Source organism: Myotis lucifugus, unplaced genomic scaffold, assembly GCF_000147115.1.
Source record: "Myotis lucifugus unplaced genomic scaffold, Myoluc2.0 scaffold_236, whole genome shotgun sequence".
NCBI classification, from domain to species: domain Eukaryota; kingdom Metazoa; phylum Chordata; class Mammalia; order Chiroptera; family Vespertilionidae; genus Myotis; species Myotis lucifugus.
In genome coordinates, this window is record NW_005871284.1 from 1,650,124 (window position 1) to 1,671,033 (window position 20,910).

The 20,910-nt window shown below is 39.4% G+C and overlaps 1 protein-coding gene across 2 annotated transcripts in view; it reads left to right on the top strand.

Moving 5' to 3' along the window:
* Positions 1-20,910, top strand: part of PRCP (prolylcarboxypeptidase) — a 68,553-nt gene that overhangs the window by 36,693 nt on the left and 10,950 nt on the right. The window contains exons 3-6 of one of the 2 annotated variants that reach the window (XM_023762202.1): positions 1,289-1,390; positions 4,843-5,024; positions 5,499-5,656; positions 6,374-6,474. In XM_023762202.1, coding sequence (XP_023617970.1) covers positions 1,289-1,390; positions 4,843-5,024; positions 5,499-5,656; positions 6,374-6,474 — 543 coding nt within the window. Of the gene's footprint in view, positions 1-1,288; positions 1,391-4,842; positions 5,025-5,498; positions 5,657-6,373; positions 6,547-20,910 lie in introns of both variants that reach the window. The other variant, XM_006098473.3, reaches the window with a different exon arrangement.

Sequence of the window (20,910 nt, forward strand, 5' to 3'; positions counted from 1 at the left end):
CTGATAAGGCTTGAATTTTGATTTTGCCTCAGTTTTCTCGTCTGTTAAATGGGTATGGTAATAATGTCTGTAAAGTTATTGTGAGAATTAAATAAGAATCAGGCACTTAGAGCAATGCTGCCACATAATTTTATTAAATGTTACTATATTACATAGACCTCTTTTGAAAAATAAAAATACCCCTGAAGTTAAGGCGAATTAATCACTTATTACAGTGTGAATCAGTCCAATTAAATTGTTTCTTTGCAAACTTGGGGTTAACTCCACAGAGGGTCCGACTGTTTTGATGGATGGCCCTTACCCTTAAGCAGCTCATAGGCTGGTTGGGTAAGACACACATATAAGCAAATATTGCAACCCAGGTTATTTAAACTCTTGTGCCTCAGTGACCTTGTCTGTAAAATGGCAATAATCAAAATGCATATCTCTAGATCAGCGGTTCTTCAACCTGTGGGTTGCGACCCCTTTGGCAGTGGAACGACCCTTTCATAGGGTCGCCTAAGACCATCCTGCATATCAGATATTTACATTACGATTCATAACAGTAGCAACATTACAGTTATGAAGTAGCAACGAAAATAATTTTATAGTTGGGTCACAACATGAGGAACTGTATTTAAAGGGCCAGAAAGTTGAGAACCACTGCTCTAGATTGTTGTGCAAATTGAGTGAATTGATACATATAAAGTGTTCAGAACAGTGCCTGACACGTTGTAAGCACTCAATTAATATTAGCTATTGCTAGTTACTATTTATTTATTTTTTTAAAATTTCTTTATTGATTAAGGTATTACATATGTGTCCTTATCTCCCTATTACCCCCCAAACTAGTTACTATTTATTTTCAAGTAAATAAGATTAATATAAAACGCAAATGAGTCCAGTATGCTTATTTGTACTCTTTTCTCTTTTATGTTGTAAATGAGTAGGCCGTGGAATGAGACATCCTCAGCTCTTTCTTAGACTATTTGGCACACAGTACAACTTGAAGACTATTTTAGACATAATGTTGATTCTATGACTAGAGTGTCAGAATAAGGAGAGTTGAAATGAGTTGTGGTTGAGCAACTTGGGCTTATTTTTAATTGTTTTACTTTAATACAGTGAGATTGTTGTGCAACAGTGAAACAGCAATGATATCATTTATCTGTAGAACAAACGTAAATTATGTGGTTCTCAGAGAGTTCTTTTTGGTCTATTTAACATCGGTTTCATATGAGTTGCAAAAAGGTTTAATAACTTTTTTCATATCCTGATATTATCCTCTGAATTTGTAAATTCTTTCTAGGGGTTCATGTGGGATGTGGCTGAGGAACTGAAAGCTATGTTGGTGTTTGCTGAACATAGATACTATGGACAGTCTCTACCCTTTGGTGCCGACGCATTCCGGGTAAGTATGCTTTTTTACTTTTAAGTTTAAAAGTTTTTAAAATTTTAGAACATTTTTCTTTTAAGAAAGAAATGAAAGCTTTAACTTGAACTACCTAAAATTTCAATAATTTATACTTAATCTTTCACTTTTATATACAGTTTGAACAGATTGAGACTCTTTAAAACCATATTATTATCATTTCTAATGTTGATCAGCTTTTAACTCAGTGTGATGAGGCTAGCCTTCCTCAGGCAAACCTTAATCTATGGCTCCAGAGACTGTGGAGGGAACTTTTCATTGTTTCAAAAATGTCAGCAAATTATACACTTAAAATATTGGGTCTACCATTGGAAAAAATATAATGGGAACTGAAATGTTTGTTTAATAAGGTGTTTTTCAGTAAAATAAGGACAAACAATCTCTACGATTCAGTGTGGCCAATTGGCCACTTGGATTCCCTTTTGGCCTTTCCTGTTCTCATAAGGAGCTTTGGCCTTGGCCATAGACTCTACACCTAATAAACCAGGGCCCTTTTTCCTCAACTGAGTCATTCCTGTAATATCCTGTGATTCTGGCTATATTATTTTGCCATGTGCATTATTATTTATTTCATATTTTTCTTTAAACAGCTCACTTTTCAAAGTTAACACTAACAAGGGTTTTATGTACCAGTTATTTTTTCTAAATTATATTAAAACAAGTATTACATTTAAAGTGTTTGTGTAAACCCTAAGATCATCATACATGCCAACAGTATACACATACCATGCTTTTGAGGAACTCTAAGTTAGAAGAACTTGGGGTCAATTATTTTTCTCAGCTGCCTGTTTTGAAAGGAGTATTTTATTTTTGTTCTCAGAGGTTTTATTACCTTGTATTATAAATAAACAAAACGTCTTCATGTTATAAATGAAAAGCAGAACAATGTGTTGATATTTGTTGGTTTGCATGGGAAACTATATATTTTAGCTTATTATTTTGCATAATTATCTGATTAGGGGAGTTGACAGTTCCTGAAATCATTGGGAAGTAGTCAGCTTGTTGCAGATAGAAACATAACCTCCTCTCTTAGGAGGTTCATACTTTGTTAGTTAAATGGAGCTAAGAGCTCTCTTTAATAATTTTTTTCTTTTAGTGTGCTCACAGAATTTGTCAGTTGCCTGTAGGATATTACAAATATTATGCAAGGATTGGAAAAAAATGTCATATAAATATGTATAATTCCATGAAAACACGTAAAGAATAGTGATAGGCAATGAGAGGGGAGTTAAGAAGTCAGAAGGCTAAAGGAGTGGGTGACATACATAGGAAAGATGGGAACTATGTGATTCCAAATGTACCAAATGATGGAAGGAGTCAGAGTGGTGAGACCAAAGTATGAGGGTCAAATAGCCTAATATAGGTATACAGCTGTATCAGTTATCTTTTGCTATGTACCAATGTACCTCAAACCGTAGTGGCTTAAAACAACAATAAACATTATCTCACAGTTCCTGTGGGTAAGGAATTAAGAGTGGCTCAGGTAGGTGGTTCTGTTTCAGGGGGTCTTGTGAAGTTAAGATGTCAGCTGGTGCATTAGTCACCCGAAGGCTTGACTGGGGTTGGAGGTCCCTCTCCACTTATGGAGGATCACATTAGTGTCAACCTGGTACTGGATGTTAGCAAGAGGCCTCAGTTTATCTTCCCTGGATTTCTCCAAAGGCCTACTTGAATGGCTTCATGACATGGCGACTAGCTTCCCTCAAAGTTGACAATCCAAGAGAGCAAGGTGAAACTTACAGTGCTTTTTATGACCTAACATTGGAAGTCACATATCACTTCTGTCACAATCTATTTCTTTGAAGCAAGTCACTAAGTTCAGCCCAAGTTCAAAGGGAGAGGAATTAGTGTTCAGCTTTTAAAGGGAGATATCTCATTAGTTTCCCTAGTGCCGTGGTCGGCAAACTGCGGCTCGCGAGCCACATGCAGCTCTTTGGCCCCTTGAATGTGGCTCTTCCTAATTAAATTAATAACAATGTACCTACCTATATAGTTTAAGTTTAAAAAATTTGGCTCTCAAAAGAAATTTCAATCGTTGTACTGTTGATATTTGGCTCTGTTGACTAATGAGTTTGCCGACCACTGCCCTAGTGTAATAAGACTCTAGGCCAGGGGTGGGCAAACTTTTTGACTGGAGGGCCACAATAGGTTCTTAAACTGGACTGGAGGGCCGGAACAAAAGCATGGATGGAGTGTTTGTGTGAACTAATATAAATTCAAAGTAAACATCATTACATAAAAGGGTATGGTCTTTTTATTTCAATAGTTTTATTCATTTCAAACGGGCTGGATCCGGCCCGCGGGCCGTAGTTTGCCCACGGCTGCTCTAGGCAGAGAGCTAGATGATCATGGCACTTACTTTATGAATATCCTTTTCTGAGGTATCAAGGTCTTGTGTTTCTGTTTTCCAATGCCTGAAAATAGTTGCTCCATAATTGTTGTTTTTTAACTCTAATTTTATGTTATTTAGATCAGGCAAACTAACTTGTTTCAGTTGTTGGTATATTAGACATAATAATAATTTTTCTGCCCTGGCCAGTATTGCTCAGTTGTTAGAGTGTTGGCCTATGCATGGAAAGGTCTCGGGTTCAATTCCAGTCAAGGGCACATACTTGGGTTGCAGGTTCACTCCCCACTCCTGGTCAGGGTGCGTGTGGGAAGTAGCCAGTCAATGTGTCTCTCTCTTTCTTTCTCCCTGAAAAGCAATGGAAAAATATCCTCAGGTGAGGATTAACAAAACAGCAAACAGCCCGGCCAGTGTGGCTCAGTGGTTGAGCATTGATCTATGAACCACATGGTCATGGTTCAATTCTGGGTCAGGGCACATGCCCAGGTTATGGGCTTGATCTCCAGTAGGGGGCATGCAGGAGGCAACTGATCAATGATTCTCTCTCATCATTGATGTTTCAATCTCTCTCTCCTTCTCCCTTCTTCTCTGAAATCAATAAAAATACAGTAAACAAACAAACAAATAATTTTTCTGATAAAGAAGGATGGATTTTATATTTACTAATGATTCTTTAGTTTTCCACAGGATTTAGTTTACCTTTGCCTGTTGTAAATGTTTGAAGATTTAAAATAAAATTGTAATACAGCAGTTGCCTTAAGTTTAGTATTGTATTCCATCACATTTGTTGTTAAATATTATTTGCAGTTTATTTCTATTGTTTCTACAACCTCAACAAGGTCTTTGGTAAATAGCATTTAATGGAAATTATATTTGAATGCAAATACATTATGTTCTTGCCACAAACTTAAAATTACTTTACATCAGCATTGCTATGACTTTGACTATGCATTTTAACTCAACTGCCTAGAAATTCTATTTGGAGAAAAGCTTATCTGACTCTGGCTGTTTACTGGATCTGTGCTATGCCTAAGCTGCTATTATGTGCACATTTATACCCATGTTCTTTGTTATTTTTCTTTAGGATTCCAGACACTTGAATTTTCTGACATCGGAACAAGCTCTAGCTGATTTTGCAGAGTTAATCAAACACTTGAAAAGGACAATTCCAGGAGCTGAAAATCAACCTTTCATTGCCCTGGGGGGCTCTTATGGTGGCATGCTTGCAGCCTGGTTCAGGATGAAATATCCTCATATCGTGGTTGGGTAAATGCATTTATGTTGGACATGAGTACTTCTTAATGGTTGTCAAGGCAAACTTAGAGATTTGTTTTGGGTAAAACATGTACCATTCTATTGTACTGAGATTCCTAGTTTCTTTCTCATTTACAACTGTTATTTTTTTACTATTTTTGTTCAGAATCAGTTTCAAATTTAAAACTTGAATTTGGCCTGGCAGGGGTGGGTGGCTCAGTTGGGTGAGCATCCTCCCATGCACCGAAAGGTTGTCCGTTTGGTTCCCGATCAGGGCACATACCTGAGTTTGGGGTTTGATTCCCAGTCAGGGAGCATAGGGAAGGCAACATCACAGATTAGTATTTCTCTTTTCCTCTCTGTCTCCCTTCCTCTCTCTAAACATGTCCTCGGGTGAGAATTAAAACAAAACTAACAAATAAAAACTTGAATTTGATGAGTTTCTTTTTCCCGTCTTTTCTCTTTCATTATTTTATTACCATTTAGAGCTCTTGCAGCCTCTGCCCCTATCTGGCAGTTTGAAGATATAGTACCTTGTGGTGTATTTATGAAAATTGTAACTAAGGATTTTAAGAGAAGTGGCCCAAATTGTTCAGAGAGCATCCAAAGGTCCTGGGATGCCATTAATCGACTCACAAGAAATGGTAAGCTTTAATTAAGAGAATGAAATAATGTGGTGGTTTTTTTTTTTTTTTGCCTTTCACTTGTTAAATTCAACATTTCCCACATTTTCTAGAAACTTTTAAGTATAATGTACATATTTAAATATAACATTCTGAAAAGCATACAAATCAAAATACATAGCTTGATGAATTTTCATAAAGCAAATATGTTGTGTAATTAGCATCTAGATCAAGAAATCCTCTCAGAAGTCTTCTTGTGCCCTTTCCAGTCACTATCTTGGCATTTCCCAGGCTAATCACTATACTGACTTCTAAAACCATAACTTGATTTTGCTTGCTCTTGAATTTTTTAGTCATTGGAATTGCATAGTATGTCTTTTTTTGTGTGTGTGCTGTCTTTTGTCAATGCTGTATTTGTCAGACACATCTATTTGTTTTATTTAGTTTTAGTTTGTGCCTTTTCATTGCTCTATACTATAGAAAAGTTCCACTTGATTTTTTATTCATTTCCATAGTATCTTTAAAATAGGGACTAATTAAAAGTATGCATTCTGGTAAACTCCAGAGGATAGGCAACTTGTCTATCTGGGATTATGCAGTTGCTCTGAAAACATCTTATGGATGTTGAAAAAATATTCTTGGAGAAGTGGTGTAGAAGGTTGAGTTTTCTAAAATATCAAATGAAGAATCTACAAAACCTTTTGTTGAGCAGTGCTTCTTATGTTTCACCATTCACAGGTACTGGCTTGGATTGGCTTTCTGAAGCCCTTCACTTATGTACACCATTAAAAAATGCTCATGATGTTCAGCATTTGAAAGATTGGATCTCTGAAACCTGGGTAAATCTGGCAATGGTGGACTACCCTTACGAATCTAACTTTTTACAGCCTTTGCCTGCTTGGCCAATCAAGGTAACAGGAAAATGTCCTTTCCTCAATCACTTTCAATAACATACTTTTCCATTTTTGTGTGTGTGCATTCTCTGACGTCCAGTATCAATGGAAATCTCAGTGACAAAGGGGCTCTGGAGTTACTCAAATCTGGGCAGGAATCCTGGCTTCTGTCACTTTCTGGTTACTCAACCTTGGACATGTGACTGAACTTTTTGGAACCTCAGTTTCTTCATATGAATAATGGAGATAAAATGCATAGATTACAGAGTTATACAAATTAGAAATGAGACCAATAGTTGCTGTTAATGGGATAATTATTATGTGTCAAGTCCTGTGCTATGCACTTAGCATATTCAATTTATTTAATCTTTGTGATGTATGTGAGACACATAGAGCTATATAATATATGGTCAGTGTTTAATGAGTAGAAGCTGCTCTCATAACAAACTATGATTCAGTTGACTACTTATGTATTCTAAGTGCTACATACATCATAAAGGGGTGATCCACATGCAGCAAGATAGAGTGGAAAAAACACTGACTGAATCTTTGATAGCAGCTGTGTGATCTTGGGCAAGGCTCTCTTCTTCCGAGCCTCCATGTCTTCCTCTGCAGAACGGAATAATGGTACTTAATTCTCCATGGGACTGTGCTGAGGATCAGATAAAATACTGGATGTGAAAACATTCTGGAAAGTGTAATACATTTTAGGGTTCTTGTATACCAAAAATTCATCATTGTATGTGTTATTTTTAAAACATTCATTTGTAAAGAACATTCCTCTTAGTTTTAAAAGCAAAGAGCGGCCAACTTGATGGTTATTAAGTATAGAGAATATGACTGACTCTACAGCCAGAATGAGGGCTTGGAAATGTGAATAGAATTGGTAATATGAGAACCAGGTTTCAAAGCACTTTTAATATAACTGTCCCTTTAAGCTATTAAATGTACACCTTGCTTAAAACTTTGTAACTGAAATGGAACAAGGTCATTTGCTATTAGAGATATTTATCTTTATCTACAAAGTAGAATAATGATAAATCAATAAATAAGTAAATAAATAATAAAAAGTGGAGTGATTAGTGGGTGTCTTGCACATAGCAGGCCAGAGGTAAATGTGTACAGAATTAAATTGAATTTTGATAATACAAAATTATTTAAAAGAGGAGATCTCTCTCATGAATCAAAATAATGAGAAAAACTAAATCTGAACCAGTCTCCATATATGTCTATGTGGTAATAATGTCTTATCATTTTACTGTTTATAAAGCACTTTCATATACACTATCTCATTTAATCCTCACAAAAAAAAACTGTGAGAAAAAGAGATATAATCCCAGTTTTATGGAGAGGAAATTTAAGCTCATCAAAGGGGGTGGTGGATGTGGGATTTGAACTCAGGTCTCCCATTGTTCAGAGCCTAGGATTTAATCTAGCACATTGACTGGAGTAGAAGACTTGACTAAAGGTTTGGGTTGGTTGCTGGCCATAGTGTGACAGCTATCAGATTTAATTCTGTACTCTGTATACAAAGTGAGAATTACATCTGCATCTTTATGCCCACCTGAAGAACAAATGAATTGTTAGATGGTTAGAACATGGGGAATTCTCTTGTTATATCTGTAAAGAACTAGATAGTAAATATTTTAGGCTTTGTGGGCCATATGGTTTCTGTCACAGGTGTAGCAAGAAAGTAGCAGAAAGTAGCCATACACATATGTAAATGAATTATGATGATTGTGTTCCAATATTGCTTAGTATTTATAAAACAGGAATTGGGCTGGATTTGGCCTGGGGGCTGTAGTTTGCCAATCTGATTTAGAAAAATAGGTAGGATACACTTTTTTCGTTTGTTTATGATTTGGAACAGTGAATAGTCTAACTTTGGTTTTCTCCCCATTCCTTTAATGTTCTTTTTGAGATATCTTTCTATTGAGTCTTAAATGTAAATAAATATTCCATTTTTTCTCTTTCTTAAATAATCACTCAAGCTTAACGGAATATATCTCAAATGTTTTGTCATCTGTTTTTGATTTAGCACAATCCTTCTTTTATCTTTTGTATATATACAGTATAAAAATTTATTTTTTAGGGCAAAATAACTTAGTGTCTGTCCCAAATCATCTTTTATTTTTATTTTTTTATCCAGGACTAGTTCTTGTAATTTTCTTCAATTATTTCTTACTGACTTTATCCTTCTTTTGACATATTAAGAAATTTTTGATTGCTTATGATACATTTATGATTCTGTTTCTTGTCTGAACTGCACCCAAAATAAACTTCTCTCTGTTTCTTGCTTGAGAAACTTTGATTGACTACATCTGTCTTCGGTTTCATCCTGATTTCAGAATCTTTCCACTACTTGTCTTCCTCCCAAACTTTTAGCTTCAGATCACTTTCTTTCACTGTTCATTCTATTTCTCCTTTCTTGACCCCCTTCTCTGTTCTCCCAACCCACTAATCCCTGGAACATTACTCAGTTGGAGACGGCTCTTTCACTTGGATAGTTCCATTTAACCAGGACTCCTCCTCCCTCTGATACACTTCCTCCTTTTTAAAGGGCTGACAAACAGCCATCCTTTTCTTTTCTTTTTTCCTTTAAAGCGTCCATTTCATTTTTTAAATTAAATTTATAGGAGTGACACTGATTAATAAGATTATATAGGTTTCTAGTGTACATTTCTATGGCACATTATCTGTATATTGCACTATGTGCCAACCACCCAAAGTCAAATAATCTTTCATCACCATATATTTAGCCCCCTTTACCCTTTACTAACACCTCCCCCCTTCCCTCTGATAACCACCTCATATTGTTATCTGTGCCTGTGAGTTTCAGTTTTATATCCCATGCAGGCTTATTATAGTGAGATAATAAGTAACAGTTGAGTTATGGAAAAAAGCAGGTGATTTCCATTTCTGTCTGGACCATGTACAGTTCTGAAGAATCCATAGGCAGCGACTGAATGCAAGTTTTCGTCTCAACTCAAGAATCACTCTTTTTAATTTGTCTTTGGGCTTTGCACATTTAGATTCCATTTGCTTTGTTTACTGCTAACAGAAGCTGCAACATTTATGCAGAAATAATCATGGACTTGGCCAATAGGACACCAGGAAGAAGAGAAAAGGGAAATAGAAAACCCCTCTGTCACTTGACTGTTCTGTCAGCATCAAACTAGCTCTCATCTCAGTTTAAAGAGCAGTTTTAAAGGGTGCAGCAGAGTTTGTTTATTTTGGAAATGTTTTTTAGCTGATAACTTGCCAAATCTTTTAGCTTAGCCTTCTGAGCATGCAGATAGATATTGTGAAATAATAAGACATAAAATGGAAAATCTCTTCCATTTGTCTTAGTGTTTGGTAATGTATTCAACCTCTCTGGGTGGTTTAAGCCAGTTTAGGTGCATTCAATGAAAAGGGAGCTTTTAATGACAAAACTAATGTGATTATCTGAGTGAGTGTGAGAGGGGTATTGAAGCCTTAGAGAATAAAAATCTGTTAGAAAAGCTGAATGTAGCTGCTTAATCCTTTCTCTAATGTGGATGGACCATACTCTCTGAGAGGAGATTCGTCTTTTTGTTTGTTTGTTTTAAACCTATCTTCTTTCCTTGCTCTTTTAAAAAATGTTCCTTGCCCCTTTTTTTCTTTCATATTCAAATGCTTATCCTCAGAGGTGGGGACACTTAAAACTTCTGAGCAAATTGTTATCTTTCTTGGGTGTTCACAGGCTCAAAGGGCAGAACCTAGTATTTGGGTGCAGAGCTGATTAGTATGGTACTGAGAGTAGAATGTTCTATCATCTCCACAATTTCTACACTCTTAAAAACCACACATATTAAAATAGATTTCTAATGCTCTTTTAAAGTTTTTCTTGAATGTTTACCTTTGTTTTAGGAAACAGAAAATGAATTTAGTTTGTTCATTTCATGTGATTCTTGAGCCTCACATTATTTTACAGTTTTCTTCTTACTATAGCATAATAAAAAAGTCTTATGATTTTATAGTGACACAGAATCCCTTCTAAGTGTTTACCAAAAACAAATAAACTTAGAAAAATATAGTCTAAGAATAAAAGAAATTTGTTTAAAAATTAAGTGTGAAAATAGTCATGGGGATGTAAAGTACAGCATAGGGAATAGAGTCAATAATGTAATAACTATGTATGGTGCCAGGGGGTACAAGACTTACTGGGGGGAATCATTTCCTAAATTATATAAGTATTTAACTGCTATGTACTATTTAACACCTGAAACAAATATAAAATAATATTGAATGTCAACTGTAATTGGCAAATATAAATAAATAAGCATGAGATTGCAGGTATATTTAGGCACTGTTTATGTTGTTATTTGTCTCAGACACTGTAACTTTAAAGTTGAGTATGTGTAGTGTAGTAGTTAAGCTTCAGAGTGAGTCTGTATTTGAATACCAGTTCTGCCACTCTGGCTGTGTGGGTTTGAGCAATTCTCTCTCTCTTTTTCTCTCCAGCTTTTATTTTCTATTTATTACTATGTATCAAGCCTGTTTAGAAAGTGCTATACTTTGATATACGTCAGCTTTCACAATTTATAGTATTTGAGAAAACATAGACCTATAAATAAGTCTTTAAAAAAATTCTTTATTGTTTAAAATATTATATATAGTACTATTTTAAAGTATTATATATAGTACTAGAGGCCCGGTGCATGACATTTGTGCACTCGGGAGAGGGGTTCCCTCAGCCTGGCCTGCAACCTCTCACAGCCTGGGAGCCCTCGGGGGATGTCTGACTGATGGAGCCGCCCTAAGCCAGCAGAACATCCTTAGTGCTGCCACAGAGGCCAGAGAGGCTCCAGCCCCCACCGTTGTGCTTGCCAGCCGTGAGCCTCCCCTCCCCCCTCTCCCCCTCTCCCCCTCTCCCCTCCTCCCTCATCCCCTCTCCCCCTCTTCCCCTCTCCCCCTCTTCCCCTCCTCTCCCCCTTCCTTCCCCTCTCCTCTCCTCCCCCTCTCCTCTCCTCTCCTCTCCTCTCCTCTCCTCTCCTCTCCTCTCCTCTCCTCTCCTCTCCTCTGGATCTATTTTTGTTCATCAGTTTATGTTGTTCATTATATTCCACAAATGAGTGAGATCATGCGATATTTATTTTTCTCTGACTGGCTTTTTTCACTTAGCATAATGCTCTCCATGTCCATCTATGCTGTTGTGAATGGTAAGAGTTCTTTCTTTTACAGCAGCGTAGTATTCCATTTTTAGATGTACCACTATTTTTTAGACCACTCATCTGATGGGCACTTGAACTGTTTCCAAATCTTAGCTATTCTAAATTGTGCTGCTGTAACGTAGGATGCATATGTCCTTTGTGATTGGTATTTCTGATTTCTTGGGATATAGTCCTAGAAGTGGGATCACAGGGTCAAATGGGAGTTCCATTTCCAGTTTTTTGAGGAAACTCCATACTGTTTTCCATTGTGGCTGCACCAGTCTGCATTCCCAAGCAGTGCACGAGGTTTCCTTTTTTTCCACATCCTCGCCAGCACTTGTCGTTTGTTGATTTGTTGATGATAGCCATTCTGACAGGTGTGAGATGGTACCTCATTGTTGTTTTGATTTGCATCTCTCAGATGATTAGTGATTTTGAGCATGTTTTCCTATATCTCTTGGCCTTCTGTATGTCCACTTTTGAAAGAGTCTATTTAAGTCCTTTGCCCATTTTTTGATTGAATTGTTTATCTTCTTTTTGTTAAGTTGTATGAGTTCCCTATAAACTTTGGAGATTAAACCCTTATCAGAGAGAACATTGGCAAATATGTTCTCCCATGCAGTGGGCTTTCTTGTTGTTTTGTTGATGGTTTCTTTTGCTGTGCAGAGGTTTTTTATTTTGATGTAGTCCCATTTGTTTATTTTTTCCTTAGTTTCCATTGCCCTAGGAGCTATATAGGTAAAGATATTGCTACGACATATGTCTGATATTTTGCTGCCTATGGATTCTTCCAAGATTTTTATGGTTTCCCATCTTACATTTAAGTTATTTATCCATTTTGAGTTTATTTTTGTAAGTTGGTGGTCTAGTTTCATTTTTTTTGCATGTATCTGTCCAATTTTCCCACACCATTTATTGAAGAGACTGTCAACTCCATTTTATACTCTTGCCTCCTTTGTCAAATATTAATTAAGCGTAATGGCTTGGGTTGATTTCTGGGTTCTCTGTTCTGTTCCATTGGTCTATATGTCAGTTCTTGTGCCAATACCAGGCAGTTTTGAGAACAGTGGCTTTGTAATATGGCCACTGGTATTGTGATCCCTCCAACTTTGTTCTTCTTTCTCAAGATTGCTGCGGCTATTTGGGATCTTTTTTTTATTCCATATGAATTTTTGGAGAGTTTGTTCTAGGTTTGTGAAATATGCTGTTGGTATTTTAATGGGGATTGCATTAAATCTGTAGATTGCTTTGGGTAGTATGGACATTTTAATGAAATTGATTCTACCAATCCATGAACACGTTAATTCTTCCATTTGTTTATATCTTCCTCTATCTCTTTTTTCAGTGTCCTATAGTTTTTGAGTACAGGTCTTTTATCTCCTTAGTTAAGTTTATTCCTAGGTATCTTAATTTTTTTGTGTGTGCAATGGTAAATGGGATTGTTTTTGTTGTTTCTCTTTCTGTGAGTTCATTATTGGTGTATAAAAAAGCCATAGATTTCTGGGTGTTAATTTTGTATCCTGCTACATTGCCAAATTCATTTATTAAATCTAGTAGTTTTTTATGGAGTCTTTAGGGCTTTCTATGTATAAAATCATGTCATCTGCGAATAATAACAGTTTTACTTCTTCTTTTCCAATTTGAATGCCTTTTATTTCTTCTTCTTGTCTGATCTGAGCAATTCTCTTAAACCATTGTGTGTTTTAGTTTCTTTATCTGTGAACTGGGGATAATAGTCATTGTAATGCTTATTAGCGTCATTATGAAGATTTAATAGGACCAGGTGTATAGTAAGCACTAAGTCAATGCTAGTGCAAAGGAACAACTATTTTTATTACTATATAATATCAGGGAGACGGATTGTTATACCAGGATGTTGTGGCCAAAGCCTGGGTTCAGAATTGATTTTTAAAAAAATATATTTTTTAGTTGTTTTCAGAGAGGAAGGGAGAGGGATAGAGAGATAGGAACATCAACGATGAGAGAGAATTATTGATGGGCTGCCTCCTGCGCGCTCCCCACTGGGGAGTGAGCCACAACCCAGGCATGTGCCCTTGACCGGAATGGAACCTGGGACCATTTAGTCCACAGGCTGACCCTCTATCCACTGAGCCAAACCAGCCATAGCCAGAACTGATTTTTAAATTGTGAGCTTGTTTCTTCCTGCAGACTGTCATTATAGGGAAAGTACTGACCTCAAGAAACATTCAGTAGTTATACTAGCAGCCTCAGCCTCAGTTGCCCCCATATAAATGAGTTTATGGCCTTATGCAGTGTCTCATGTAGAAATTGTTCAGAAGATGGTATTTGTTAGTGTCCATAAAATAAATAGGAAATATGGTACAGGGGCTATATTGGTGTTGAGTATTTTGGATGGAAGTGGTTGGCAGCGACTCTGTCCTTATTGTCTGATTAGATCACAGCCTTCAAGTCAACAATCCACAGACTAAGTGCTTGCCCTTATCAAGTGGGTAATATCTACAAATTATCACGCTTAAGTTGAAGTCTTACATGAAATTGAACCAAATATGCCAATATTTGACTGTGTTTGACTAATTAACATGGCAATTTCATAGGGTTCAACCTTCACATAGTGTTTTGTGCATTCTATAAGTCTTTAATAAAATAAAAGTATATGAATATCTCTTTTTGAATTACTACAATCTTTGACTAAGTATGGGACTAATGTTGAGGTTTTGTCGGTATGACTTCAGTATTTTTTGGAAAGATTTATTTACGTTTTGCTACCAAAATTGTTAAGGAAAGGCATAGAGATATGTAGATATTCTGTTTTGTTTTGTTTTTATGCTAGAGAATAATGCTTGAACTTACAGTCTCTTTGAGATAGAAAGGAACTTTTTTGAACCACCTAAAATAACAACATTCCCTTAGTGAATTTGCCAATATTTTTCCAAAAAAATTTTAAGTGATATTATTTTGGCTTCTACTAGCATATTACTATGCCGTGGTTCTTGTTCCAGCATCTAGAAGGGTTCAGCAATCTGGAGAAGGCGCTGTGTGTAACTTAATAAAGAGTCCAGAGACGAAACATAATTTTGAAAGGCATTATGGGGAGTCAGAGAAGACTTAGCTAAAGAAACTAAATTCTCCTAATCTCAGGACCCCTTGCTTTTTATTAACACAAATTGTCCTAAGGCCAGGCAGAGATATACACATCAAAGGGTAAGGTTTCCGTATACACAAGCATTGTCAGAATGGGGGAATTAGCCTGCGGCTGTTGAGGTGTTTGGCCAGTAGGAGGCAATAACATGCAGATTGAGATGTCCTTAGCTGTCTGTCAGCAAGCAATCATCCCTTTTCAGGTTTGGGGAAATGCCCTTCAGCCACTCCAGATTCAGCCCTTGCTGACATGCTGGAATTGGTTTCCGCATTGGTAGACTTATAAATGGGAACTTCCTTTCTATAGGGTAATTTGATAGGATGTTGCAAAGGCCTTAAAGATGTTTATTTCCTTTGAAACAGTACTTTCTTTCAAGAAAAAAATTAAGGATATATGTAAACATTTATCCCCAAGTATGTTTATTGTAGGCTTATTTGTAATAATGAAAGATTGAGAATGATACAGATGCCCAATTGTAGGGTTTCTTTAATTTTCCTCAACTCTCCATCCTCATTGTTCCTCTCTGGACTCTCATGTTAGTCAGTGTCCTTCTTAAAGTGTGGTGCTCAGAAGCAGACTGAATACTTTAAGGGTGCTCTGACCTCACAGTGGACAGCAAGCTGGACAAGGAATTTCTACTATCAGAGGCCAAGTTTAAGACCATGATCTTCTTTCTCTTTGTGTAACTGGAGCTGCCCAAACCCTAAGTATTGTCAAGCGGTGCCGGTCCCCAGCCTTTCTTGTGTCTTTTAGTAACTGCTATTTGTAGAGATGGCTATTCATGGGGACTCCTTTTCTTTGCCTGACAGAGGCCCAGCGTTCTAGTGCTGAGAGGGGATCTGATGCCAACATATGAGTCACGCTCACTTGCGACTGTTCTTTTCCAGAGTTTGAGGCCACTTATTGCTGCACGTCAGCACCGCATTCCCCTGCCCAGTTTGCATTGTCACCCTGCCTCATCTACCATGCTGTGCCTGAACATAATGCTCTTCTCTGCATGCCATGTGTTAACTCTGTGGTTTTTTGCTGCATTTTGAAAGAGCTGAATCCACCGTTGGTGTCCACATATAGGAAAGAATGCTGATCAACTGTTGGAAATAGGTAGTTTAATGAATTCTGTGATTGGTTCTTGATTTCCATATTTTCTTGGTTATTTCTGATTGGTATATTTCTTAGGAACATTTTCTGAGAAAAATGCTATACAATTAGGTATTTTTTTTTTACTTGCCATGAATAATTGAGAGTTGTCAGAATAGTAAAACACTGTTTTGCCTTTTTTTCTTTGACTTGCATTTACTTATTACTTTAGGCTCAGTAGTTTTATGAGGCTCTTAGTTTAGCATAATTCATTTCTTTATGTATACCCTAAACCCGTGGTCGGCAAACTGTGGCTTGCGAGCCACATGCGGCTCTTTGGCCCCTTGAGTGTGGCTCTTCTACAAAATACCACGTGCGGGCACCCACATACAGTGTGATTGAACTTCATGGCCCATGCGCAGAAGTCGGTTTTCGGCCTGGGCAAGTCTATTTTGAAGAAGTACTGTTGATATTTGGCTCTATTGACTAATGAGTTTGCCGACCACTGCCCTAAACCTTGGTGTATGGCCTCACAGTTAGTTTTTTAAGGTACAGTATGTCCAGTTATTTGTACATCTTAATTTATGACTTTTCTCACACTCAATATTATCAAAAACTTGGAAAATGCATACTCCATCTCCCTTTTGGTAAGTCACATTGTAATTAAGCATGTTACAGACTCAGAGAAATCCTCCAGTCAAGAAAGCTTCACGTTTGCTAATACATTTCCTAAAATTTCCCAAAACCTTTTATTTCACACAGTATCATTTAACATTGCATAGAAATATTGTTGTGCTGAATACATTTGCGGAGAGGCATTTAATTTTTTCTGTAATTCATTTTCTCTGTCTCAAGTTTCCCTTTTTTCCAGGCAAGTGTTACTGGAAGCTGGTTGTAGGCAGAACTGTGCTGAGAGACTGTGTTTGCTTGTGGCCACTTACTCCTTTCTCAGTGTCCTCCTTTCCTGACTGGGAGCATATGCCCAGACCAGGTCTGGTTGCTCCTCCTGCCCAGAATCTCTCTCTAAAGTGGGGTAACTGAGTTCCTTTTTTCCAGGCTTCTTTTCTGGATTCATCTATTTTTTTTTTTTTTGTCAGAACTTGGCTATTATATAGATACTAGGGGCCCGGTGCACGAAATTCGTGCACGGGGAAGGAGGGGTCCCTCAGCCCGATCTGCACCCTCTCCAATCTGGGAGCCCTCAGGGGATGTCCTACTGACGGCTTATACCTGCTCCCCATGGTCCTCTGCTCTCTGCGGACCTGCCTGCTTGAGGCCACCGTAGGCCTGGTGTCTGCTCGCTGTAGGGGCTTGCCTGTCCTTCGCTGCTGGGGTCAGGGGCAAGCAGCGCCCTGCTGTCTTCTCTCTGGCTCGCCACCGCAGGGGCAAGCAGGGCCCTAGTGTCTGCTCTCTGTGGGGGCCCTGCAAGGGACTGCTTGCCCCTGGCTGCCACGGCCAGTGGCAAGCAGGGCCCTGCTGTCTGCTCACTTGCTGCAGGGGACATTCCCGCCCCCTTCCTGGCCGCTTGGGTGTGCACCAGCTTGGAGTGCCTGGGTCCTGGGGATGTTCCCACCCCAACCCCGGCCGCTTGGCACCTGCAAGCTTAGGCCAGACATTCCGGACTTCGGCCTCTCAGGGCCTATGCACAGGCCTACAGGCTCAGAGTGGCCTGGCTCCAGAGGACGCCTGTCCCTGTGACAGGGCTGTGGCCAGTTTCCCCTCCTGCTCCCAGCCACTCCTGCTGGGTTTCCCCTCAGCTCCCAGGCGCTGTGGCGGGTTTCCCCTGCTGCTCCCAGGCTCTGTGGCGGGTTTCCCCTCCCGCTCCCGGGCGCTGTGGCAGGTTTCCCCTCCCGCTCCCGGGCGCTGTGGCAGGTTTCCCTCCCGCTCCCGGGCGCTGTGGCCGGTTTCCCTCCCGCTCCCGGGCGCTGTGGCGGGTTTCCCCTCAGTTCCCGGGCACTGTGGCGGGTTTCCCTTCCCGCTCCCGGGCGCTGTGGCGGGTTTCCCCTCAGCTCCCGGGTGCTGTGGCGGGTTTCCCCTCCCGCTCATGGGCGCTGTGGCCGGTTTCCCTCCCGCTCCCGGGCGCTGTGGCCGGTTTCCCTCCCGCTCCCAGGCGCTGTCCATTCCCCTCCGAGCCACTGCCCCTCCTTGCAGCCGCTGTGGCTGGGCTTGCCCTCCCACCTCCCACATCCCACCTCCCACCTCTGCAGCCTTGGCTCCGTTTCTGTCCTCGAGGCCTCTACTTAGCTCCCTTCTGTACCTCTTGGCCTCCATGTTGTCCTCAGTCTTCCCTCGCAACTGGTATATGCAAATTAACCGCCATTTTTAGCTTCTATAATTGAAACATTGTATCTTTTGGAGCTGTTGCTTCAGGAGCTCAGAGCCAGGCGGCAGCAGGCCTGGGAACCTTGGCTTCCTCCGTCACTGGAGCAAGCAAGCCTCCTGTTCCGCTTCCAGCTGCCTGGCTGCCGGCCGCCATCTTGGCTGACAGTTAATTTGCATAGGATATGCTGATTAGCCAATGGGAAGGGTAGCGGTCGTACGCCAATTACCATGTTTCTCTTTTATTAGTGTAGATTTTATCTGAAATGAGAAAGGACCAGATCACTAAATTCATGTGAAGGTGTTAATAGAAGATGGAAACGTAATGTGTTTTCCTTGCCTTTGGGGCTCTTTGCAGTTTTATAGGGGATACAACCTAAGCTGTGTGACATGAGTAAGATGTATATTTTATGACCAGAGACATCTGGTGTTGAATCTAGGTTCTACCATTTACTTGCTGGATAACCTTGAATAAAGTGATTTAACCTAAGAATCAGTTTCTTCATGTAAAATAGTGGACAATAATACATCTGATAGGATTGTTTGAGGCTTAAGTGATGTAATGGTTGTAAACTAGGGCTCAGTAATCAGTAGCAATTGTTGTTGTTGTTATTCAGCTTTGATTCCATTGCCTGTGATTTCCCCCCAACATTTTATTGTGAAAAAAAATTCAGTAAAGTTGAAATAATTGGACAGTGAATACCCATAAGCCTACCACCTAAGTTCTATAAATAATATTTTGCTTTAATTGATATATTATATCAAATGGATTCACCTATCATCCTTCTTTTCACCTTATTATTAAATGCATTTTGAAATTAAGTTGAAGACATTTACACACTTCCTAAAATCAGCTTTAATGTCATTAACTAGAGTTCACTATTTGTTTGATTTTTTAAGGTGAAATTTACATACAGTAAGATGTACAAGTTGTAAGTCTACTGTTTGTTGTGTAACCCAGACCCCTAGGAAGATATGGAATATTTACATGCCCTCGAAAGCTTTCCATGCCCCTGTCTTAGATAGTCCCTGCCTTCATTTCCAACCCTGAGAATTGTCTTTGATTTTTAGTACTAAATTTCAGGTACTGAGTATAGTCCAGTGATGGGAGTATTTGGGAGCTGGGGAGCTGCCTGATCTGCTTATCACACCAGTGTGGTTCTCAACCTCCCTAATGCCGCTACCCTTTAATACAGTTCCTCATGTTGTGGTGACCCCCAACCATAAAATTATTTTCGTTGCTACTTCATAACTGTAATTTTACTACTATTATGAATCGTAATGTAAATATCTGATATGCAGGATGTATTTTCATTGTTCACGATCCACAGGTTGAGAACCACTGCTAGACATTGAAGCATGGTATAGTTTTTCCATATGAAATTTTATAAATTTTGTGTTTTTATAAAATTGTAGTCATTCATTCAGCAAACATTTCATTACTAGATATCTTGCTTAAGTAAGTGGTGAGGGAGACACTCTGGAATCAATGAGTGCTGTACAGCAATACAGGGGCTCTGATAAGAAAAGGCACAGGGCATAGTGAAGCATGAAGGAGGGAGTGACTTAGTTCTCCTGACTTGAGGGTCATAGGTAATGATGGCCTCATAGGGGAGGTGATACTTGAGCTGAGTATTGTGGAAGATGAGTTGGTGTTTGCCAGCTTAGGTGAATTGGAGAGAGGGAGAAGGGATGTGCAAAAGCAAAGAGGAAGGAAAGAGCTTAGTGGGCTGGAAATGGTTTTTCTAGGCTGCAGCAAAGGTTGCAGGAGTTAAAGCTAGAGTGGTAAGTAGGGAGGACTTTGCATGCTATGCAAATGACTTTGGTTTACTTCTATAGTTTAGGGAGTAGTTAAAAGGTTTATTAATCTGTTAAGGGGATTATACTCAAAAGATAGAAATTGTCAAGTAGTTAAATGCTTACCTTTTATGATCAAATTAAAGTCCTATGTCTTTTGTTTTATTATACTACTAGAGGCCCGGTGCACGAAATTCGTGCACTGGGGATGGGTGGGCGGTCCCTTAGCCCAGCATGTGCCCTCTTGCAGTCCGGGACCCCTCCCTTGTTACTGCCCACTTGCTTGCTGCTTCCTACCGCTTGGCTTGCTGCTCCTTAGTTCTGCCACGAAGGCCTTGGGTCTGCTGGGTGCCGGGCCTGCGGGTTTGTGTCTCTGATACCCACAGCAGCCCCAGCACCAAGGTGGCGGGCCTTGGGGCTGCTGGGTACAGGCCCCCCATTGCATGTTTGTGTCTTCTATCAGGCCCCCAGCAGCCCCAGCAGCCCCAGCACCACCTAAATAACTTAAGGGAAACTTTATTTAGTCTTCTTTTAAAAGCAATCTAGTTTAAAAATGAGTTGCAGTTAAGACAGAACAAAGAACATGGTACCTAAGAGTGAGATAGACTGACAGAGGAGAGGCTGGGCACTGGTCAGGGGCTTACATGCCAACTGTTCTCCACCTGGGAAATGATGTAAAATCGGTTTCTTTAGTTTTCTGCTTAATGGTCTTCTCCAGCACTGAGGTCAGAGGAGCCGCCTTCCAGCCTGTAGGCTGCTTCTCAGAGTCGAAATTTTCGCCATAGGCCTCTGCCTAGGACAGGACCTCTGCACCCCCAGGGTGCATAAACACACAGGGCTTCCATCAGGCTCTGCTGATCCCGGGGCGGAGGCCTCTCGGCTCCGCTGATCCAG